A 14,936-nucleotide genomic window follows, 5' to 3' on the forward strand; every position below is an offset into this window, starting at 1 on the left:
CTCATCTGGAGAGGGCATGGGGTGTGGAGCTCTACCCTCAGCTCAAGGAGAATAGAGAAGAATATGATCCATGAAATGTCTCCTTCTTGGAAGCTGGATGGAAGTATTCCAGGCTAAAGAAGAGGTGATGATACTAAATTTCAGATCTTATAAACAGAATTATAATCAGGAAACATTTCCCCCCCATGGGATGACTTGATTGGATTTATGGTTCAGTTTCTTGAAGATATACTACAACTTCATATATAAATATATTCCTATATAGTATCATATCTGCATATATGTTATATAGAGATAGAAATAAATTTGTGTCTAGTCACTTTTTGGATATATATTTGTATATGTGTGATATATATGTGCATATATAATTATCAAGATGCATACATATACAAGCGTGTATATGTGTATGTATATATGTGTCTATCCATCCATACATATATAACGTTTTATTCAATCACACTTTTGGGGCTTCATTTTTTTTTTCTTGCCCAAATTAATTCTGTCTTAGAAAAGAAAACAACCAACCAACCAAAAAAACTTGTGTTTCCCATTTCTCCCTTTTAGGTTCTCAGGGAACAGTGATAGTACTCAGTCACTGCCTTGGCTGCATGCCCAGGTTTGTGGCACCTAAGAAAAGGTCATTCTAGGTGGAGATATATCAGCAGACAGAAAATCCGCTTCAGTGGGTATAACACCCCCTAGTGGAGCATCATTGGCCCTCTCTATATTATCACTTATATTAAAGACATATGAGTATGTGAAATATAATTGTCAAAAGTTCTGGATATGTACTACTTTTTAGATTCAAATGTGTCCAAATATAGGAAACCCAGATATTTTAAAATTAAATTTCAAACATTTATCCATATTCTAAAACTATTTTTATGACAGAGTAAGAGCTACTTGTTATACATTCTGAAATACATATTTCACTTACTATATTTGTAGTCCAAGAAGCAAAACTGCCCAAATAACATTTTTGTATGGAAAAATTCTTATCTTCTCTTATATTTTTCCACTCTTTTCCTATTTTATTTTTCATTATGAAGGGTTACCCCAAACACAAAGACTTTTAGAAAACTAACAGATAAAATTCTGGTCTATGAAAATGTCAGCTAAGTAGGAGATAGCTTCAAGGGCACCTGGCTATTTTCCATTGTCATTCAAAGGGTACTAATAGTTCATTCAGAACCTATTTTCTATGTACTATATATATATATATATATATATATGGATCCATGAACATTTCAGGACCCAAATAGTTATTATGGAAAGATGGAGTGTTATTTCTAATTCTTTTTCAGCTTATATTAGTTTGAAAATTAAAAAAAAAATAAAAGCTTCTGGAAGCCCCAAGGACAGAAACAGGCAACTGAGTTCAATGATGAGAGAAGGGGTTTATAAAATTCGAATGCCTTAAGGTTTACAGAGGACTAATAGAGAAATGGGTGGGCTGCTTTTGTTCTTGTGCTTTTGTACGGTCATTTCAAATCTTAAAATTATTATTTATGGATTCACGAAAAAAGTGTTTTGTTTTTAAAATAAATGACAGGAGTTTGGTGCATCTAATCACCATCCCACTTTGTACTGCACAGCTGTTTTCATAGGATGCATCTTCAAGAAAGTGAGATGGAATCTCATTAATTTCCAGAGTTTCAGTCTCTAAATTGTACTAGTCACTAGCAATGTTACTTTAACAACATTTAACTCCAAGCTTTATATTTTACTGTTTTATTCGATCTAAAACTAAGGGAAAATCGGCCCTCAAATAAAACTCATTAAACAATCAAAAGAAGCAAAAAGGTGATCTTTTTTTTCTCCTATGCCCCCAGAATACTTTATTGAAATGCCTTAAAACAAAACACTAGAAAGCTGCTTATGAAAGCATAGAATATTCTAGATCAGGGGTTCTTAATCTTTATTTGTATCTTGAAACTGATTGGCAGTCTGGTGAATAAATGAAACACATAAGATTTCAAAGGAAACTAATTATATTGAAATAGTTATCAAAATATTTGAAAAAAAACCAGGTTCATGAATTAAGAACTCCTGCTTGAGAACCCCTGCTTTAAAAGCAAAAATTTTACTGTCCGTGTGAGAAATGGAGAGTTTATGTGGCAAGTGAATAGAGAGGGAATGGAAGTTAGGGTTGGAATCAGGACAGAATCATTTGGGACCAGAAGAATACCACTACTCTGCTTTTACAGGTATACTAACAACCTTGTTCCTTTGCATTTATATAGCACCATTCTACCAAGAAGTTCAAGCCTTTATATGAATGATACTTCATAGATTACCATCAGTCATTGCATTGGTATAGTGAATTCCCAGTGAACAAACTCTTTCTGACAATGGAACCCAGCACCTGAACTGCAATTTATAGTATTAAATTACTGTCTGGTAAATTGAGAGATTAGGTGACTATTCCAGGGTCACAGGCTGGGTTGTACCAGAGGTAGGAATGGAATATTCTGACTTTGAGGATCACTCTCTCTACCTTACATCATTTTGCTGTCCACGTATCATGATTCTAAGTTTTACAGTGAGGATACTGAGGCAGCTCAAGAGTCTAAGGTCTTCAAATGAGTCACTGGAATAGGGATCCAAAGTTCAAGTTTTCTTCTATTAGTTCTTGCTGCCTTTAAGATTAGATGATTTGGGGGCAGCTAGGTGGCTTGGTGGATAAAGCACTGGCCTTGGATTCAGGAAGACCTGAGATCAAATCCAGCCTCAGACACTTGACATTTACTAGCTGTGTGACCTTGGGTAAGTCACTTAACCCTCACTGCCCCACAAAAAACCAAAACAAAACAAAAATTGTATTATTTCCCTAAGGTTATATATTTCCCAAATGGTACTACTAAAAGAGGTTGCACAATTGAGACAACTATAGTACATGTACAGATGCTATGATCTTTTTTTTTTTTTAAAGTGAGGCAATTGGGGTTAAGTGATTTGCCCAGGGTCACACACCTAGTAAGTGTTAAGTGACTGAAGTTGGATTTGAACTCAGCTACTCCTCACTCCAGGGACGGTGCTCTATCCACTGCGCCACCTAGCTGCCCCTATGATCTTTTTTTCATTAAACTGAATTTATACATCTAAAACTTGGGATAGCAGAATATATGGTAGTCACAACCAGGCATATTGTGTTTTCCAAATTTTAGTTGACAAATCATTCTAAGAAATACGTTTTATAGGATTGGTTGCTTTTAATTTGATTTTTTGTTGTTGGGGGGGGGGTTGCCTCTCTGAAACCTGATCCAAATAAATAGACTCCATGAATGAATAGGTTAAAAAGAAATCAACCACATGAGCACCCATCTAATAATAATCACCAGAGCTCAAGATTTGCTTCTGTAAAACCAATAACCACAACTTTCAGCTCAATTATGTTGAAGGAAACATATCAAAAACTGAATCTTTAGTTGCAAGTACATATTTACATCTTGCTGTATGTAAAATTTTTATCCTTAGGTTTTGCATTCCAGTTAGTGATATCAGGACCCATAGGGATTTACTTTTATTAGTCTTTATTTTTCTTGCATGAAGTTTGATTATAGGTCTGTCTTAGTTTTAATTGTCATTGTCTCTGTTTCTTTCCCACTACTCTCTTAGAATCTTCAGATGCTTCCTCCTTGAAATGTTTACCTTTCTGTTCATTTTTTGAAACAGCTGCAGTTCCTTTTTCTTCTTTGCCTTTGGGTTTAGCTGGTGTTTTCTCCACTTTCTTTGCTTTAGCATCAGCTTGCTTCACCTTCTCTGGTTTTCCACTTTTCACTTCCTTCTTACTCTTTTCTTCAGCTTTTGAGCTTTTACTCTTCTTTTCATCTAGAAACAGCAGAAATGGTCATTTAAAAACTCTCCCCACCAAATAGCATATCCACTTTCTCTTTGGGGCAATAATATGAGGTTAAAAAAAAGCCAAAAAAATCCCAAAACATTTATTTTTAGAAATGTGTTGAAAAGATCATTATACTAAAGTATACAAAAGTATCCCGAGCCCTTTAGAAAATAAAAATGTATGCCACTTCTAGGTCTGTATAACAAAGTGATCAGGAAAAAAAAGGAAAAGGACCTATAATTGTGGTGGCCAAGAATTGGAAATTGAGGAGATGCCCATCAATTGGGGAATGGCTGAACAAATTGTGATATATGAAAAAAAATTGGCAGTAAATGTTTGATTTGTATATCTATTTCATATACATATGTACCTAGGGTCCCATATAAATTTCTTGGGTGAAAAGGGGTCATGAATAGAAAAAGTTGAAGAAGACCTGATCTATAGCAAATTGTTTTCCTTTTCAAGAAGGGGAGAGGGGAAGGAGAGAGAGAAAGAATATGGATCCCATGATTCAAAAAGAAGCTAAAAATGTTTGTTTACATTGAGAAAAAAATTAAATGTAAAAAAATTAAGAAAGAATAAAAATAAAATATTATTGTATTGGTCTATATGTAATCTCCACCTCTAATTTTAGGGAAATATACAAATATACAATAAAAATAATACTTATTATAAACTACTCAGGTTTGACACAATCAATATTCCCAATACCCTGAGAAAGAACCATGGAGTAAGACTTCACTTTTTCTATTATTGAATTCAAAACTTTATTCTTTTTTGTCAACTGATTTGTAAAAAAATGGCTTATTTCAGAGTAACCAGTAGATCCAACAAGCCAATCGATAGTTGTTTTTTTCTCTGTAATCTTGGTATATATGTATTACATATATCCATACAAAGAATAAAAGCACATTTTTATTCAGAAAGCCTAAATATATTCAAATAAGTTCATCATTCATCTATTAAGGGCTATTCAAGAAATGTCCTTCAAAATGCTTTAAAAAAAGACCATCAGTGATGCAAATGGGAAAGTACTAGCATTTTAAATGAACAAGGCAAATTAAAAAGTTTTATCTATATAAGGCAAACCTAAATTTTAAGAATTTGACTTTAAAGTAGAAATGGGAGCTAGATCACACAACTACTGTGATTTCTACTGGAAAGGTAGTTAGATAGTTTTGTACAAAAATAACTCAACATCTAAAGAATTAACCAACATAACATTAAGACTTTTTCTATAGACAATCCCATGGAAACATTTTCAATTCATTCCAGGAAAAAAATATATTACTAAGCTAAAAACATAGGAATTGTTATGTAATTCCAATTGTGATATTGGAATTACCCACTAGGGGTAAGACAGAACAATATATTCTGTTGCCAAAGCAATATGGTTTGTGGAGGTAGCAGAATCCAAAAAATAAAACATAAGATTTAAGATCAAAAGATGTGACATGCTTCCTTTTGTGCCCCCTCACATATGGGAGATCATATAAAACTACTCCTTTTTATAAGAGTATTGAAATGATACTTATGTTAATGTATGCAAAAGTACTCTGAGATGTTCAGAAGAAACATAATACATAGGCAAAATATTATTATGTTGATTTGAATTTGGACTGAACTGCATATAATTTTATGGAAAGAAAATATAAATATACACTGAAAAATAACACTGATTATAGATATCATTCAAGTTGTATACAATCCAGATGGTGATAGGGAGGGTGGCTTATATGTGAACAAATTTAGCATATTATGCATGGTGTAATGGATTGAAAGTAAGTCTTAGGGGCAGCTAGGTAGCACAGTGGATAGAGCACAGGTCCTGAAGTCAACAGGACCTGAGTTGAAATCCAGGCTTGGACACTTATTAGCTATGTAACCCTAGGCAAGTCACTTAATTCTCAATGCCTCCCCCACCCCAATTGCCCTGCCAAAAAAGTAATCCTTACAGTAAGAAAGATGTGAGTTCAAGTCCTACTTTTCATAGATGCTAGTTATTTGACCCTAGGAAAGTTTTATGACATCTGTGTCTCTGGAAGCTAATTTTCTAAGATTATAAGAAGTGAAATAAGTACAGATCATTTTTCTTAGACTGAATTTCTTCACCGGAAGCTCTTTATATAAATGAAATCATAGGTCTGGTTCAAAGAAATAAAAGTATAGTATTAGTAGTACTAACATATAAAAAGGATACTAAAATTGTGTCCAGTACTTTGTTTTTAAGACTCAGGTGTAGCAATATCAGCTTCCATGAATTTTATAAAGACAGTTAAAAACATCTTGCAGAAATATAAAATCATTGTCGCCTTACTCAGTTACTTCAATTACAAACAAAAAAAATGGGGGGGGGCAAAGAAGGTCAACAACTTGCAGGTGCTACCAAAGTACTTATAGGTCTGTTTGGCAAACCTTGACTCAGTGAATTACATCAAAAAAAAAAAAAAAGGTACTTTAATCTTGCCTATCTAGACATAAGGTTGCCTGCACTGTGCCCCAAGAGGGGCTTCTGGAGGTGTGTGTGTGTGTGTTGTTTCCTCTATGAAGGAAAGAATGGTCAGAATCCTAGACCATAGATTCCTAATGAGGAGAGTATGGAATGTCATTGTATGGGATGGGGAGTTAAGGGAATGTTGGGAAGAGAGAAGGGACGCTATAGGACATCAAGTCCAAAGTTTCTTAAACACCACAGAGACCCTAAGATTTCATTAAAAATCCAGGTCTAACAACCATGCTGGGTTTTGTTTTTGTTTTTTTCCACCAAGCCATATAATATTTCATTTCTTTCTCTCTATTAAGAGATTATGGGGCAGCTAGGTGGCGCAGTGGATAGAGCATTGGCCCTGGAGTCAGGAGTACCTGAGTTCAAATCCGGCCTCAGACACTTAACACTTACTAGCTGTGTGACCCTGGACAAGTTACTTAACCCCAATTGCCTCACTAAAAAGAGAGAGAGAGAGAGAGAGAGAGAGAGAGATTGAGAGAGAGAGAGAGAGAGAGAGAGAGAGAGAGAGAGAGAGAGAGAGAGAGAGAGAGAGAGAGAGAGAGAGAGAGAGAGAGAGAGAGATTGAGATTTAAGTAATTACTATTTAATGACCCATCCCATCAGCTAACTTTGAAAGAGCAGGATAATCAATGTAAAAAAGTCCAGGTGTGCTGCAGAACAAGTAAGGGTTTGAAGCCCTGATATGGTCTCTCCCATACTGTTGTTTTGTTTTTTTCTTAATAACCCATATAAGCATATAGAATTTGAACTATGTTTTCCATATTTAATATAAATATTTAGCCTCATGTTGTCTCAATCTTGTGATGTCTGAGGCTGGTATTTTCTACACTAAGCTAGTTCAATAGCAAATTGAATTTAATAAAATTTAATAAAAGTTAAAGTCAAATTATTCAGTTAAATTCAAAATTTTTCTTCTTTTAAACCTAAAAATTATACATCTATATATTTCCATATATATAATCAATAAATGCATTTATATAACTTGAATTGGTGAGCTAATCCTCACTTTCTCTTTATCTCTAACTTTATATCTTGATCTATTGATGGATAGCTATTTATCTCTTTACATCCAGATTAATCCCATAGATAGGTAGATAAATAGAGGAGTGGGGAATAAATAAACCTTGTTTCTTCAGTCTACCATTTTAAATTATATTAATTTTTGACTATTTATGATCAATATACAAACAACTAAAGGACTTTACAATGTCCATGGAGCTTTATAGATCTATTAGAAGTACGGATTACAGTAACAAAATACATTAAAGAGCACAATTCTAATGTCTAGATCTTGTTATGATCTTTCATAATCTTGCCACATTTGGTGGCTCTTGACTATGCTTTTTGAATGTTCACAACTGTAAACTTTATTTTGGACATATGTGAATCAGTCAGTTCCTAAGTATTTATTAAAAGTCTACTTTGTTCCATGCACTAGGATAAACTCAGGCAGTTCCAAAAAAGATAAAACAAAGACCCTGGTCTCATCTCCCTGTCTAAAAGGGGGAAAAAGGAAGAACAGTTGCATACAATTATGTACAAACAAGCTAAATATAAAATAAATTGAAGTTAAACAACAGAGAGAAAGCAATAGTATTAAGTAAGAGTCTGGAATTATATGTTATTTTGCACATTGAACTGTATCAATTTTCAAAACCTATCCTGAAGTATAAATGGATTCATATAATTATTATGCTATTTATTAAATAATCAATGTGTTAATAAAATATATCTATTCATCTATGTATGTGCATATGTGTGTTCATATATACATATATGTATGTATATATACACACACATATGCATATATGCATATACACACAGGCACACATACATACATAATGAAAGAATCAGTAGCAATTACCTTTGGGTAGTGTTCTCATTTCTGATTTTTCTTTTTTCTCAGGTTTGTCCTTGTGACTTGCTAGAAAGGAAAAGAAATAATCATGTTTGAATTTAAGAATTAAAAATTAGCAGGAGTTTAAGTCACATGAGAAAATTACTTTTCTTACAGTAATAATAGCTAACATTTGTATAGTGTTTTGAGGTTTGCAAAGCACTTTACACAATTATCTCTGTGTTAGGTGGTATTTTTGTTGCCATTTTGTAGATAAGAAAACTGGTGACTTTTAAAGACAAAAGCAACTTAAGAAGAATGAATGATAATAGGTTAAATGATACTCTGAATCAGGAAATGATCTGCTCAACTAATCCAAAATCCAGGACTACAAAGAAAAGTATTATTTCTTTCTCCTGCTACTGGACTTTATCTGTTCCCAAACAATATTCCTAATGTACCTTTTATAAGTTTCTGTCAATAGACCTTCCTTGCATTTCAACCACTTTGGGGAACATAGCCTATGGGATAACCTCAGTCATTTCATTATTCCTAATGAGAAGCTACTTGGTTTAGTGGATGGAACACATGACACGAAGTTGGGAACACCTGGGTTTGACTCCTCTCTCAAATGGTAATTAAGTAAGTGATCCTTGACAAGACGAACATGCTAGAAAGCTTATGTATTATATAAACATGAGCTATTATTCTTAGTAAAGGAGAGTCATCAGGAATCTCTCTCTTTTTCACAAATAAAGGAGAACAAACAGAATTTAACATGGTACTCCTAAATGTTTCTGACAAGTTCTGTAGATTAATTTAGGAGAAGTGATCACAATAGATGAAGACTATACTTTTCCAAAGTAAATGGAGTCTTTGAATATGAATCTTCTCTCAAAGAAAAGACAGCAAAGAGGCAGCTAGAGTCAAGAGGACTGTAGTTTATAATATGCATTATGCAATAGCTGTTGCTTTATGTGAGCTGATAAACTATGCCTCAGTTTTAATCTAACACATTAATTTTAGGATCTGTAATTTCATCAATATTGGTACAAACCTTCTAAAAATTAATTGATGGTCTTCTACAGTTACTGAATCAAATTCAAAACAATAGAAGACATTTAAACATCAAGAGGGGGACAACAGGTTATCTTGGATTGAGCAACAAGGGTTCTGGGTGGGAGAGTTAAACTGATAGGGATTGTAGCTTGAGTAATTTTTGTTCATGAACATTTTTATTTCAGTCACATAAACTATATTAGAGTTCCTCTATTATCAAAAAATCCAATCATTCATACATCAACCTTCAGTATTATCTTACAGGCTCCTCTAGTCATTGGCTTTAGTGTCTAAATTCTGGGTATCAGGGATCAAATACTATACAATATCATTTGAATGGATCACATTCATAGTATGTTGAAAAGTATGGGAATGTACTAGAATAGCATAATCCAGACATGGTTTCTAAACCCAATTCTTCCATTAAGTAAGACGACATCAGTTTTATCATTTTACTTATTTGGGCATTTCTTTTCTTATCTATTTAAGAAGATTTTACTATATATTCTCTCTGGAACCAGGAATACACTGGTAAATGTTTAAAAACTGCCTCTTTGGTGGGGAAATGTATGCATGACATACTTTTAAGTTTAATATGCATATTAACATTGTCTCCAACACTTTCTTAAGTTGAGACAACTTGCCTCACTAAATAAACAAACAAATAAACAAAAAAAGGGAACAAACAAATAGATGAATGAGTAGAAGAACAAATAAAAAATAAATATATGAAGAGGTAAACAAATAAATAGATGAATAAATGAATCAAGCCCAGAATTGTAGCATTTCCTGATTTCTGAGGTGTAAAATTTCACTTGGAAAATTTAATAATCAGCTTTTATGAGCTGGTATGATCTGGCTCCAGCATATTCATGTTGGAGTCCTTTCTAGTACAAAGGCAATAATAATACTTAGTATTTATTGAGTGCCTAGGGGGTGGTGATACTCAAATCATTTATTCATATCCAATCATCAGCCATTAGACCCAATAGGAAATGAATTTCTTATTGCAATTATAACTATGATTACTGAAGGATGGCACTTTCATGAAAAGTACCCATCAATTAATTTTGTGAATTTTTAAATGTTTAATTACTTGATTATTTATTGAGTGTTGTTTGCTCTGTTTGAGAAAATCTTTACAAACATGAAATGGATCATTCTTTTACAATTGTAGAAGTCAGTACAGAATTGAAGAATTCAGTAAAGTCCTAATTTTCCACATACCTACAGTCATTTTTTATATACTGCTTCCTTAGCTCCTTTAATAAATTCTCTCTCAAAACCATGCTTTCTCTCCCCAAGTCCCACTGGTTTGATCAAGAAGTGTTTCCAAGGATAATAAACTGATTTTTAACTCAAGTGAAAAAAATAATTAGGAAGGTAAATCTGCTTGGCAGTTGGGTGAGGCAGTGGGTAGCATTGATTAAGCCAGGAAGACTTGAGTTTGAATCCTGCCTTAGAAACTTCCTAGTTGTGTAAGCCTGGGAAAGTATATAAACTAAACTCACCTTGACTCAGTTTCATCAACTGTAAAATAGAGATAATTATACCAATCTACATCCCTGGGTCAATGTGAGAATCAAATGCTAGCTATTATTATTGTTATTGTTATTGTAGTTGTTATTATTATTATTATTATCATCATTGATGCTACTACTGTCAAAATTGTGTTTAACTGGTGGGAGCATAATAATATAGTATGAATTCTACCTTTGAAGTAAAATGACTGTTCCTTTAGGAAAACATCGCAAATAAATGATGTGTGATGGTCATATTTTGCCAAGGTAGTTATATAAACTCTGAAACAGAGTAAATCTCCAGAGGTTGGGAAAATAAACAACTTGCTAATGTAATTTGTGTGTTGTGTATTATAAATTGTGATGTCCAGTGATTTTTATTCCATTTCAAATATAAAATATTTCTTCCAGTAGATCTTGCTAAAATTCTAATCAAAATAACTAGCTCATAAATTTCTACCTCTGAAAAAGCAGTAAGAACATGATGAATTTGAGACAGCAGGATTCTAAAAAGAGCTTGCTTTTATATACTGCTACCCTACCAACTCTTGGGATCCATGTGACTAAATCAAAGTCGTGGTAGGAGTTACCATGCAGTATACTCATTTTGTTTGCAGTTCAAAGCCTTTATACTGTAGTCAGCTTTTAGGATCCCATTTTCTAACTTCCATACTTTAAAAATCTTCTTCCTACTTCATGTAGTATATATGGAGAAAAGGGAAGGGAAATTTAAAAATCATGGGATGAATACAAGAGATAGACAGTAAATTAGTGGAGAGAGTGGGGAGAGGAAGAGAGGGAGAAGAGAGGATGAGAAAGAAGGTGAGAGAGAGGGAAAGGGAGAGGGAGGGGGAGAGGGAAAGGAAGAGGAAGAGAGAGTGTGTATGTGTCTAATGTGTTTGGGAGAGCAAGCCAGTCACATTATTACATTTAATGTTTTGCCTACTAATATTTAGGAAATTATTGGAAAGACAATAGGAGTCCAATTCTATATTTTTCAAGAACAGGAATAGCAATGAACATAATAGTTGCTAATACAATTTAAATAGAAAACATGCTTATAATAGTCACCCCAGGTATTTAAGGAAAATTCTTTTTTAAAAAATAAATTTCAGTCTTTAATGGAACTTTCTTTCCACAGATATATTTCAAGCCAGCATTCCAAGTACACAGATGTCAAAATACCACTGATTTCAAATCCCAGTCTTGTTGAGGGTTTAGAGATTAATGTAGTTAGTTTCAGAGCCATGAAGAACAGAATTAGTATACCCCTCCTTTCCAACTGCCCTTATATTCTCCCTCATCAACCTACCAGACAGCCATTTCCACTGCCCCTTCCTGACTTTCCACTTATTAAATCATATGATATGAATGGCCTAAGTTTCAAAAGGACTGAGCTAACTTGAATTGAACAGGACTCCATTCATGCACTATTATCATGAATGCCTTAGTAACTTATCTTGCCCTAGGAAAGAAACATGGACAAGATTTAAAAGCAATAAATATATGTACTATAATTGGTATGGGATATCTGGTAAATAGAAATGTGTGTCCATCCAATTTCTATAGTACAACTATTTTTTTTTCATTTGGTGAATTTTCTGGAAAATTTACATTTTAAAGAGCAGTGAATCTTCTTTGTTTGAAAAAAACATGAATATAAACATCTTAGAGGCTAGAAAAAGCCAATAATCTAGATAATATGATTATATACTCATGTGATTAAACCTGAATATACATAGCCTGAAATTTAAGCAAAAGTTGTTAATACTTTTCAAAACTTCAAAAACCCATGATCTAAAAACAGCAGATATTCTATCCACTGTTAGGTTATAACTCTTCAGTGATCATAGATGATTGAGAATTGTTATAGCCAAAAAAAATTATCATACTGTTTCCAACCTGGTATGTTTCTCTTTCCTCTAAGTTTATAAAGGCTGTTCCTCAGATTACATGAATATTATCTTACACTGAAGCTAGTACTTGAAGTCTTTCCAGACTGGCAGGCTCTGCCAGAGATAATATTTCATTGGTATAACCTTTGAGAACCCAGTGTCATCTCCATGGTGAGGCATAAAGAGGGAAACTTTAGTGGAGGATACATTCCTTAAGAAAAAGCAAGTGGGGGCAGCTAGATGGCACAGTGGATAGAGCACCAGCCCTGGAGTCAGGAGGACCTGAGTTCGGATCTGGCCTCAGACACTTAACACTTACTAGCTGTGTGACCCTAGGCAAGTCACTTAACCCCAATTGCCTCATCAAAAAAAAAAAGAAAAAAGAAAAAGCAAGTGGGCACTCCTTTCTCAATAGATTTAAAGATGAACATATGAAATCCATTTAGATCATAACTAGAAAAAATATGAAGAAAAAAGTAAACATTTCAGAATGAAATGCACAAATTTGAAGTAAATAAACGAATTAAGACACAAATATCTTCAAAAGAATCTTTAACTATCAGAGGACTTTGCAGCCCTAGAAGGTTATTTTAATATTTTTGGTGATACAGGATTTCATTCAGTGTGGGTTGTTTCTACATTGTCACAGATTTCAACCCCTCGATACCTTAGTAGACATTCTCCATGAGTTGTGGTGAGCAATCACAATCAAGCAATCAAGAAAAGGAAGGAAGGAAGAAGGGAAGTAGGGAAAGGGAAGGAATGAACCAAGGATGGGGGGGAAGGGAGGGAGAGAAGAAGGAAGGAAGGAAGGAAGGAAGGAAGGAAGGAAGGAAGGAAGGAAGGAAGGAAGGAAGGAAGGAAGGAAGGAAGGAAGGAAGGAAGGAAGGAAGGAAGGAAGGAAGGAAGGAAGGAAGGAAGGAAGGAAAGAAAAAAATCATAATACCTAAGAATTATAGAGCTAGAGCTAGAAGGGCTGTCAGATATCATCTAGTCCAATTCCCTAATTTTAGGAATGGAAAAACTAAAGCCCAGGCAGGTTTATGTGTTTCCCAAGATGAAAGAGATGATAAAAGAGTCAGAAATTTGATTTGAATTCCAGTATTCTTTCCACTGTGTTCTCCATGGGTAGGCAGGTTAGTCTTTGGACAATACAGACACATTTGTTGTGGGAAGAAGGGAAGGTAATAAGAATTTATATAGTACCTACTAAGTGCAAGACATTGTGCCAAGTGCTTAACAGGTGTAGGCCCATGACTGATGACTTTTCAGAATGGTAGAATATCCCAAAACTTGCCCTTTGCTGAAATAGCCTTTAAGAATCACAGATCATGGGGCAGCTAGGTGACACAGTAGATAAAACACCAGCCCTGGATTCAGGAGCAACTGAGTTCAAATTTAACCCCAGACACTTGACACATACTAGCTGTGTGACCCTGGACAAGTCACTTAACCCTCATTGCCTCAACCCCCCCCCCAAACAAAGAATCACAGATCACCTCCCTAAACCATCAGAGTTCTATAGTTTGAGACTCCTGAAAACCATGAATCAGTAAAACTCTAACCCAAATGGCCTGAACATTTGCACCAGAAAACAGAGAAGAAAAGATTTGAATAAAGAAGTCTATCAAAAGTAAAATAAAATTATATAACAATAATAATAATTTTCTACCTTTCTTTTCTGGTTTTTCTTTTTCAGGTTTTTCCTTGTGAGTTACTGTAAAGAAATAAATAATATATTTTATTAAAAGTGAAATAATACATTTTATGTAACACAGATTTTCAGTTCCTAGAGGTTTTTTATTGCATATTTAAAAATTATTAACAAACACAAACCTTTGTGGGTTTATACTAGTTCCAAGAGAGAACATCTATCTACTTAGAGGGTAGGGGGCAAGTGTAGTATAAGATGTGAAAAAAGCATCAACAGCACTTTTTTTTCTTTTTTAAAATAAAATATTCATTTTGAACTTAAATAAATAAAGACAAAAAAGCACATTTCCATGTACACAGTACAACATAAAAAGAGGATTCAATATAAAACCATGAATTTCCATTTCACATTTTTAAAAAAACTTTGCAATAAATCCTATGCATCATTTTTCAAAGTTACCTTCCTTTTCTGTGTTCCTTCTAAGTTTTCTTTTGGTCTTTGATGTACACTTTTTGTTTTTTTCTCCCTCCCTCTGCAATTCACCCTAGAAAAGGCTACTATTAGGTATGTATATATATACATATATATATATATATACATATATATGTCAAATCATAT

General features: G+C 33.8%; 1 protein-coding gene across 1 annotated transcript in view; it reads right to left on the reverse strand.

The window, feature by feature from the left end:
• Positions 1-1,399: 1,399 nt before the first annotated feature.
• The window catches only part of TRDN (triadin), a 170,719-nt gene continuing 157,182 nt past the window's right edge, over positions 1,400-14,936 (reverse strand). The window contains exons 6-8 of the mRNA XM_044000627.1: positions 14,337-14,381; positions 8,218-8,277; positions 1,400-3,831 (exon numbers count right to left, since the gene is read on the reverse strand). Coding sequence (XP_043856562.1) covers positions 3,584-3,831; positions 8,218-8,277; positions 14,337-14,381 — 353 coding nt within the window. The 3' untranslated portion in view covers positions 1,400-3,583. The remainder of the gene's footprint in view (positions 3,832-8,217; positions 8,278-14,336; positions 14,382-14,936) is intronic.

Source organism: Dromiciops gliroides, chromosome 4 (genome assembly GCF_019393635.1).
Source record: "Dromiciops gliroides isolate mDroGli1 chromosome 4, mDroGli1.pri, whole genome shotgun sequence".
NCBI classification, from domain to species: Eukaryota; Metazoa; Chordata; class Mammalia; order Microbiotheria; family Microbiotheriidae; genus Dromiciops; species Dromiciops gliroides.